The sequence below is a fragment of the Mycteria americana genome, chromosome 24, assembly GCF_035582795.1.
Source record: "Mycteria americana isolate JAX WOST 10 ecotype Jacksonville Zoo and Gardens chromosome 24, USCA_MyAme_1.0, whole genome shotgun sequence".
NCBI lineage: Eukaryota > Metazoa > Chordata > Aves > Ciconiiformes > Ciconiidae > Mycteria > Mycteria americana.
This window is the reverse complement of record NC_134388.1, coordinates 6486173-6495378: the sequence shown is the minus strand read 5'-3', so window position 1 is coordinate 6495378 and position 9206 is coordinate 6486173. Positions and strand designations below refer to the sequence as shown.

Below are 9206 nucleotides of genomic sequence, written 5' to 3'. Positions count from 1 at the left end.
CGGCAGCTCTGCCGACCTCCGGCAAGCTGTGGGCAGGGCCCAAGTGGCCCCAAGCACCGAGGGCAGAGCTGGGATGCCCCACCTGGACCCAAACCCCAGAACTGGGCAGGACTGTTGCTGACACCGTGGAGCAGACACGGCCCCGACTGACCCTTGAGCCTGGTCCTCCCAGTGCCCCCCCATCGCTCCCCAGCAGGGTGGAAGGCCCCGTGCCCCCCCAGCTCCCCAGCCTGGGGCCGCTGCCTGTCCCTACCACAGCCCTTCCCGCAGCAGGAGGGACATGGGCCGGCTGTGCCAAGGCTCCCTCACCGCCCTGCCGTCCCTCGGCTCCGGCTGCTGGAGCAGCCAAGGGAGCTGCAGGCACAAAACGTCACTTTTTCCAAGAGCTTCTCCCCGCCTTCCCTTCCCCCTTGCAGAGGCCGGCTGCGGTGCCGGGGAGCATGGGAGGCTCCCGGGGTCAGGGCGAAGGCAGGACCAGGACAGGACCCAGCCAGGACCCTGCGCTGGCCATGGCTCTTCTTGTCTCTCGAAGGTGGTACTTCACAGGCAGTGCAGGCGAGGAGCGCCTGGCCAGCCCCATCTCTGCCGGGGCTTCCTCCCATGGGAGGATGCTGCTCCCATCGGCCCCTCGCTGTCCCATCGGCCCTGGTCGAGCCCAGCTTTCCTGGCACAACTGGGAGAGGGACTCAACAGCCCTGACAGCCTCCCCCCAGCAAGCCTCCCTGCTAGCAAGGGGCTTCAGACCCCTTTCCCTTGGAAAAGGAAACCCTAAATGCTTAAGCCAATCCACTCCAAGGCCAGGAGCATCCATGGAGTAAGAGAACAGGCCTGACACAGACATTTTTTAAGGATGATCTAATTTAAAAAACACATTTTTATAAAAACATCATAATGAAAATGCATGTAGTTTAAAAAGAGGCCCACAGTGCTCCAGTGCTGGAGGCAGCTGTGCATTGGCAATAGGACTGCTCCATGGCCCGTTCCCCACCTTCCCAGGGCGTTCGGAGCCCTGTATCCAGCTCCACATCCCCATTTATTTTCCTTTACCACAGAAAGCTTCTCCCCCTACCCCCACCCCCCCACACCCCCTAAAGCATCAGTTGAAGCTGCAGGAGAGACAAAGGCTCGAGCATCCCCCTCGCCCCAAGCCAGGCACGAAGCAGGCAGGGTGCAAGAAGCCCTCGCTTCCAGCACTGCAGCATCAGGCACCGCTGGAGAAAAGCCTGCCCATGCAGCCTTCGCTCACACCAGCTGCTGGCAGCCAGGACTGCTTTTAAATGTAATCAGGGAACAGAAAAGAGCTCTGGATTGCTTTAATCCTTTCCAAAAAAGTATTGCTAGCCCAGCAGCTGTCCTCCTCCCCCTGTGCTTGTGAGGATTTGTACTCATAAGGCTGGATAATTTGACAGGGATAACACACACTCAGCACAGGCCACCCCGGACTTCCCAACGAGTTTGTTCTTTGCTCGGTGTGGTTTGCCAGCCCAGTAAATCCACCCCCATGTGCCACCCTCCCCTCCCTCCCTTCATCCAGAGGGCTGGGACAGCAGCCTTGAGTGTGACTCAGATGCACAGGGGACCGAGAACCTCCCTTTCCCAGGGGCAGGGCGCTGGGATTGCCGGGCACCAGCTAGCACAGAGGCACCGCAGGCATGGGGAGCCAGGAGCTGCAGCACTGCGGGAGCGGGGATGGGCAGGGCCGTCCCGCAGGTACCTGCAGCAGTGAGAGGCACCAGAGCCATGGAGCCAATGGTTAATACAGAGCCAGCATCCCCGTCCCCCGTGCCAGGAGCAGTGCGGAACGCAGCAAGGGGCAGGTCTGCAGTCCGGCGTGCGTGGCCCACACGCAGCTCACGGGGCGCCCCGGTAGCTGTAGTGATTGCGGTCGGGGTCAGTCATGGTGAGCGGCAGGCTGGGCTTGCGCTCCGGGTCCTTCTCGTTGTGCTGCTGTGGGGGACGGTGCTTGAAGAAGTCAGAGACGTAGCGGACCTGGAAAAGACCGACGGGAAAGAGGGTTTGCGGACCCCTCCGGCAGGCTGAGCTGCAGCCAGCGGCAACCCGGCAGAGCATCAGGTCATGAAGGGGACACTCACGATGAGGACGGCAATGAGAGCTCCTTGAAGCAGCCCCACCAGCACATCGCTCCAGTGGTGCTTGTAGTCGGACACCCTGGTGTAGCCCACATAGATGGCGAAGGCGATGAGGAAGAACTGGATGGTGGGGCGCAGCAGCCGGGCCCACTTCCCCACCAGCCGGGCTTGCACATAGAGCTGGGCAGGGAAGGGAGGAGCAATCACCCAGCGCAGGGAGCACCAACCGGCCTGAAGACAGGGTGCTTGGAGCACCAGTCCGCTTGGGGGAACGGGACCCACGGAGGCTCGTCGCCTTCCCGCAGCATGGCACTTACCGCCAGGAACATCATGCAGTACATCCCAAAGGAAGAGTGCCCAGAATAGAAGGACAGTCTGCAGGGCAAAAGGGATGGGTCAGGCCACGAGATTGAGCCCCCAGTGCCCAGCTGGCCCCCCGCAAGCCCCCCACCCGCTCTGCAGGCTCTGCCCTGCAGCAGGAGAGTGTCGATACATGTCTGGGGCTGCCACCAGACCACAGGAGCCCGGCATGGCCAGATGGGTGGAGGCAACATGTCCTGTGGCCCCATGGCTCACCTGGACTCGGTGACGTTCCTGCTCTCCCCCTGGCAGACATTCTCCAGCTGCACGTAGATGGAGCAGTTCACCTTGGACCAGTCGGGATTGCAGACAGCCAGAAAGTTTGGCCGGAGACGGCCGATCATGTATTTGGCCAGGTCAGTCAGGGACTGGCTGATGGCCCCCCCAAAGAGGAAGGTCCCCACCACCTTGTAGAGGGCAGCCAGGTAGTTGTTGAACTCTGACTTGGAGTAGAGACGCTCCGTGTAGACCAGGTACGCCTCCCCTGACGAGATCTGCAGAGACCAAGGGGCAAGGGGTGAGGGTCTTGGGGCTACCGAGCAGTTCCCCAGCACCAGGGGTACGGGATGCTTTGGCTCTTGGGCCTGCGGCAGAGGAGCCCCCGGCGCCCGCCTGCCACAGGAGCTCACGAGGCCTCTCCCCCTCCCTGCAGGCAGCCAGCCGCGTGGGACATGGGTCTCACTGCCCCAGAGGGAGCTCCTGACCCCCAGCAGAGCAGGGCTTGACCCAAGGGTCCTGTTACCCTGCTGGGGGTCTGGAGGTGGGCTGTGCTGAGACCCAGCTCCTGGATACAACGTGCCAGGATGTCCCTGCCCTGGAGGGAAGGGGACAGCGCTTCCTTACAATGACAACAGTGCAGGTGATGGTGACCCCAGCCATGAGGCCATGGGTGATGGTGTCCGCCTTGTAGGGGTAGCGGATGGAGTCGTCGTTGCAGTAGAAGCCCCGCTTGTACGGGGAGTTCACCAGCGTCAGGATGACGAAGGGCAGAGACGCTGCAAGGCAGAGAGAAGGTAAGGACTGGGGACGCCCGCCTGCAGGCTCCACGCAGGCACCCAGCACCGCGCGATCTCTCCATCCCTCACCCCTGGGTCTCTGCTCCCTACTGCCGGGGAGGGATCCCCTCTGGTGGGGGTGCAGTCCCGAACCACCCGCACCCAGGGCAGGAGCATTTGCACCCGCCAGCACACTGGCCCCGCTGCTGATAGGGCCCTATCGGAGCTCGCAGCTGCCTGCAGCACCCAGATACCACACGAGACGGCCGCGACTGGGCACCTGCAGAGCCCCCACGGCTGCCCCACTCCTCCCCAAGCGCAGCAGTCGCAGGGCCTGGTGCAGGAGACTGGGGCTGATCTTGTGCCCTCTCCTCACACTCCCCAGGATCTTTTGGCCTAGGAGGATGGAGCTCATTAGAATTAACGAGCACAGGCATCTTGCAAACCTGTTTTACAGCAGGGAAGAGCCCCCAGGCCCCAGATGGTCCCAGCAGGACCCTCACAGCAGCTCCAGGAGAGCCAGTGCCCAGAGATGCTGGTGGGTGACCCAGCCCAGGCACAGTCGGACCCCAGCGCACTTGGCTTCCCACCCCCGCCCTCCCACAGCCCTTGCTCCTGAGAGCCTCTCCTCTCCCTGGGCTCCTGGCAGGGCTCTGGAGAAATGCTGCGACCGGCTGGATCAGTCCAGGCGAGGAGGCTTTTCCACCCAGCGTGCCCCAACCCCGGCCACGGACATCTTAGAGCGCGTCCCTGGACGGGATCCTCCCCGGGATCAAAAAGGGTTTCGGGGGTCTCTGCCCTGTGCAGCAGGCATGCCAAAGCCCCCGCTGAAAGGGGACCTCCTGCCCCTGCAGCCGCTCCGACCGTGCCCAGGGCAGAAGCTGGGGCAGGGCCGAGGGCTGGAGCACCCGCCGCGGCGGGCACGGGGCGCAGCCGGCCCCGGGATGCTCTCCCCCGGGGAAAGGCCCCGGAAAGCCCGGTCCTCCCTCGGCCCAGAGTCCACCTTAAGCCCGGCCTCCTCTCCCGGTTCCGCCTTTCCCGGCGGTTTCCGCCTCCCCTCGTTCCACCGTCTCCCGGGAACACGCACCTTTGTCCCCGCCCGCCCCCCCCTCTCCGGGGCGCAGCCGGGGGGGTCCCTCCGCGCCCGGACCCGCGCTCACCAAGCGAGGGGGGCAAACGGTGACGGCATCGCAGCCGGCTGCTGCCCGGCCTCGCCCCGCCACCCCCTGCTCCCCCCGGGCGGGGGCTGCAGCAGCCGAGAAGCGCTGCCAGGAGCCGGGAACAAGCCCCAGCTTCGCCCACCCCGCTCGGGCTGCGGGGAGCTGGCTGCCCGGCGCAGGGCTGTCTGCAGGCGCCTCTGTCTACACCTCAAACGTTAATTTGCAGCTCAAGTTAGACACCAATTTTCTTTCTGGATAATTTCATCCTCCAAAAAAGCTCCCCTAAAAATAAAAGACACCGGCACACGAGAGAGAAAAGCGACCCAAACAGAAACAGGAACCTGCCTCTCCCCACCGGTGCTTAGAGCCCAAGAAAGCAACTCCCGGCCCGGGAGGTTCAGGCTGAAATTACGACCTGGGCCTTTATTTTTAGTTCGTCGTAATTAGGTGCTTGCCAGCGTCACTTTTAGAAATGGGCGTTTGCCTGCACCGGGGGGGCGGGGAGGGGGGAGACTGCCGGGGTACGGGGAAGGGGCACCCCGAACCCAGCTGCCGGGGCTGCAGAGCCCCCCGGCCCCGCTCCGGCCGCCCGCGGAGCGCAGGGCCCGGCCGGCGGGCAGGCGGCCAGGGCGGCGGCAGAAGGAAACGAGCAGCGGGGCTGGGGCCGGGCGTCCCGAGCAGCGCGGCGGGGCCCCGCCCGCAGCCTCCCGGCCCCGGACCAGCTCCGACCCCCGGCTCCCCGGCGGAGGCCGCCGGACCCGCCCCGGGGCCCCCCGCGCCGGGCACGTCCCCGGGGCGCTGCGGGCCCCCCCAAGGCGCCCGGGCAACGGGGCGGCGGCACGTCGGGACAGCGGCTCCACGGCGGGGCCCGGCAGCTCCGGGGCAGGAGCCGGCGCCCGCCCGGCCCCGCCGCCCCTCACCGAGCCGCCCCGCGGGCGGAGCGGCGCCGGCGAGGCCGGTGGGCTCCTCACGGAGGCCCAGAGCCCCGGGAGAGGGGCCGGGCAGGTGCCTCCCGGGCTGCCCGCGGCCCGGCCCCGCAGCACCGGCAAGGGGCTGGCCCGGACAGAGGACGCGGGGGGACCCTGGCCCGCCGGTACCGCCCGCGGACCCGGTCCCAGCCCCACCGCGGGAGGTCGGGGACGCTCCGGAGCCGCCCGGGGCGCGGGCGCCGCGGCCGCGCCGGTACCGAGCCCTCACCGACCGCCAGGCAGAGCACGTCGAGCACCACGAAGACCTTCCTGCGCTCCATCCCGATGCCGGTGGCGGCCCCGCGGCCCGGCCCCGCGGCTCACATGGCCCGGAACGGCGCGGGCCCGGCCGGGAGGTAAAGTCCGGGCGGACGGGACGGGACGGGACAGGACGGGGCGGGGCGGGGCGGGACGGGGCGGCTCCGGCAGCCGGTGCCCCCGCCCGCGGGCTGGGGCGGGGCGGGGCGGGGCGGGCTGCGGGGCCGGGGCCGGGGCAGGTGTGGGGCGCGGCGGGGCCCGGGGACAGCGGTCCGGAGAGACCGGGCACGGACTCCCTCGCCTCCCGCCGCCTCCCCGTGCCCCGCGCCGGCGTCCTCGGCTCCGGCCTCCCCGTCCCGTCCCCCCGCTCCGCCTGGCCGGTCTCCCCGCCCCGGCTGGGCCGCCTCCCGTCTCTGCGGCAAGGGGAAGGGGGAGAAGGAAGGCAGCGAGGCCGCGCGTGGGAGCCGCGTGTGTCCCGCCAGCCTCGGGCTTCTTCCTGAGGAAAAAAAGGGGAAAAAGAGAAAAACCCGAGAGTGGAAGAACGTGGCCACAGAAACGCGCTGGCTGCATCCGTGCGGTGCAGCGGCGATTTATGGCGGAGCAGAAAGGGGGCTGACTCAGTCGCGATGCCGGTTGTTGGGGGGAAGGAGGGTTCCCCGGGAGCCTTCGGACGCAGTGGAGAGGCCGGCGGGGAGCAGAGCAGCTGGATTTAAACACAGGATGAGGCGTGTGTTGGTTTTAAGCTGTGATTTAACCGCTGAAACGTGGGGCGGTATTTTCCCGTGCCTCAGACATTGTCGGAGCAGGACAGGCTCCCGGTGCTGCCCACTGGGGCTGGGGACATGCCGGGCCGGTGGCACTCAGAGCGGGGACGGGAGCAAAGGTTTGAGCATGGGTTCCTGCAGCAAGTCCCTGGCAGGAGCAGGGACGGCCACAGCCCGGCTGTTTGCTCCAGGCCCGACTCTTGGTCAGGAACGGAAGGAAACATAAATAATACAGAAACCACCCAAATGATAGCTAGTGGGCTGGTTTATTTAAGTGCAGCGTGAGTGGCCGGTGGAGAATGTCAAGGCTGTTGTGGGAAGCCAGCAGAGCTGGAAACGCTCTCGGGCTGTGCTGCGATTTACGGAGAGTGGCAGAATCACTTGCCAGCTTTCCTCTGCTCCAATCCAACCTGGTGCAACCTCCCTCCTGCCTGTCGGTGCCACAGGGCCCTGGCACAGCTGCTGGGGCAGGATGTGCCCCGCACGTGCTGCCTGCAGGCCCCGAATATTGGTGGCGGGCAGGTAAAGCCCCGAGGCAGGAGAGCTGAGGGGGTGCTGGAGGAGGGGAGGTCGGCCGGTGCCTGTGGGATGCCTGGGCTATGTCGTGGAGGCAATGCGGGGTTTCATACAGTCTCTCCCACCACTGATAAATCTCCCCTTCTTGTCACAGCCCCTGGCAATCCTTGGCTGTGCTGAGCCACCCTCATGGCTGGCATGGAAGTGCTCCGGGCTGGGCCATTGTGGGGGCACAGAAGATGTGGAAGTGTGGGGCTCAGCGAGGACAGGATAGTGCCCGGTGGGGTCATGCTGACCTGTGCTGTAGGTGTGTGGCTCCATGCTGGAGCAAGGCAGAGAGGAGCCAGATAAGGCAGCTGCTCCCCTGCCCACACAGCACGGCCTTGCGGAGCGGGTGCTGCAGGCAGGACTTTGCCCCACACGGTGCTGTGGCTGTTGGATGGTGCCAGGGTGGCGGGAGCCACCCAGGAATGGCCCAGCCCGGCCGGGCTGGCTGCTCTCAGCTCGGCCCAGCACTCAGGGGGTGTCACAGGGACAGAAAGCAGCCCCCTGCCTCAGCTCGGCCCCGCGCTGTTTGCTCAGCCTGCGCGGCGCTGGGCAGACGAAGGGCTCAGCCTCCCCCCTGCTCGGGACGAGGCCCCGGCCCGGAAGGGCCTCGCAGGGCCCTGTGGGGGCCAGCGACGCAGCCCTGGCTGCCGGGGGAGGTTTGTGGGGAGGCCTGGTGGCGTTTGGGCCCTGGTTGTTAGAGTTCCTCCAACTTCACTCGGGCTTTCCGTGGAGTCCCACGGGACGCCAGTCCCGGCCCCTCCCAGCCCCAGGGTGAAGCGCTGGGACCCCATCCCGGGGGGTCTGCTGATGCTCCGCTCCGGGGGGAGCACCGGGACCCTTCTCCCCCCGCTGCCGGAGGGTTGCCCAGGTCTCTGCTGCCGTCCCCGCACGGAGGCCCACGGGAGGCGGACGGTGGCCTCCCACGGGCCTCCCTCCGGCCCGAGCCGGAGGAGCGGGGGCTGCCGGGGGCAGCCGAGCCCCCTCCCCGGGTCGTTGCAGCCGAGCTCCCGGCCCTGCCGCCGCCCGCCGCGCCTTGGCGAAGCGAAGGTCCGGCACCCCCGAGCGCCGGGACTCCCGGCGGGACGGCGCGGGTCCCCCCCGGGGGGGAGCGGGTCCCCCGGCCGCGGAGAGGGTCCCCGGCGCGGAGCTGCGGCCCCCTCTGCCGTCGGAGCGCCGCGGCTGCAGCGGCCGCGCACCCGCCCGGGGCCGCGCCCGGAGCCGCCGCCGCCCTCGCCGGGGCCGCGCGAGGGGGCCGTGGGGCGGGCAGAGCCCGCGCGGCCCCGCCGGTCGCCGCCCGCCTCCCTGCGCCCCGGGAGCGGGAAGGAAACGCCCCGAGGGCAGCGGGGAGGCCGGAGCCTGCGGCGAGGCGCCGGTCCTGCCGGTCTTGCAGCCGCGGAAACGACACGCGGCGCAGGCAGGGCCGAAACGGGCGTTTCAAAGGACGCGACGGGACGAGGGGCCGCGATCCCACCCGAGGGCTTCGAGCGCACCCCCGCTTCCCGTCACTCCTCAGGGTCTCGAAGGAAGCCGGGAACCGCTCCCACCCCTCATGCCTTGGGCTGTGCCCGCCGTTGTACCCCGGGCTCTGCCGGAGGGGGCCGCAGCCCCGCACAGCAGCGGGTAACCCCCCTCCTCTTCCGAGGCCGGGCCGAGCCCCAGCCCTGCCCCGGGCCCCAGCGTTCAGCGGGTGCTGCCTTACGGCCCAGAGCTGCTCCCACCCGTGCCACAGGGCCGGCAGCCGGGACGCTCTGCCCACTCCCACCCGCGGCAGCACCGCGGCCTGGTGCTCTGCCGAGCGGGTGTCTGCCCCACCCGGCCGAGCTGCCAGGAGAAATGCAGAGCAGGGAAAGCTCCCAAACAGAGGGGTGCGCTGCCCCTTTCCTGCTGGTTTTCCGGGTGGCGTTTTCCAGCCTCCGTCCCACCCCAAGGCCCTGGGACAGAAGGTGAGAGGGAACAGGGAAGAGCTGGGGAACAGAATTTAAGGGGTTTCTGACAAAACAGAGGGGCTTTGTGGTGAGGAACGAGCCTTCTTGTAGAAACATACAAC

General features: G+C 67.7%; 1 protein-coding gene across 4 annotated transcripts; it reads right to left on the bottom strand.

Annotated features, from left to right (window-relative positions):
• Positions 1-840: 840 nt before the first annotated feature.
• On the bottom strand, positions 841-6011 carry PLPP2 (phospholipid phosphatase 2). Of its 4 annotated transcripts, none has more exons than XM_075524174.1 (6): positions 5807-6011; positions 3294-3445; positions 2667-2944; positions 2408-2465; positions 2094-2270; positions 841-1989 (listed from the first exon to the last, which is right to left on the bottom strand). In XM_075524174.1, the coding sequence occupies exons 2-6, from the start codon at positions 3327-3329 to the stop codon at positions 1852-1854; spliced, it is 687 nt and encodes a 228-aa protein (XP_075380289.1). In that variant the 5' UTR covers positions 3330-3445; positions 5807-6011; the 3' UTR covers positions 841-1851. The 4 variants fall into 4 exon arrangements, with proteins under 4 accessions (XP_075380289.1, XP_075380287.1, XP_075380288.1 ...); XM_075524172.1 differs by having other exon boundaries at positions 5803-5986; XM_075524173.1 differs by lacking the exon at positions 5807-6011 and adding an exon at positions 4606-4626.
• Positions 6012-9206: the final 3195 nt, after the last annotated feature.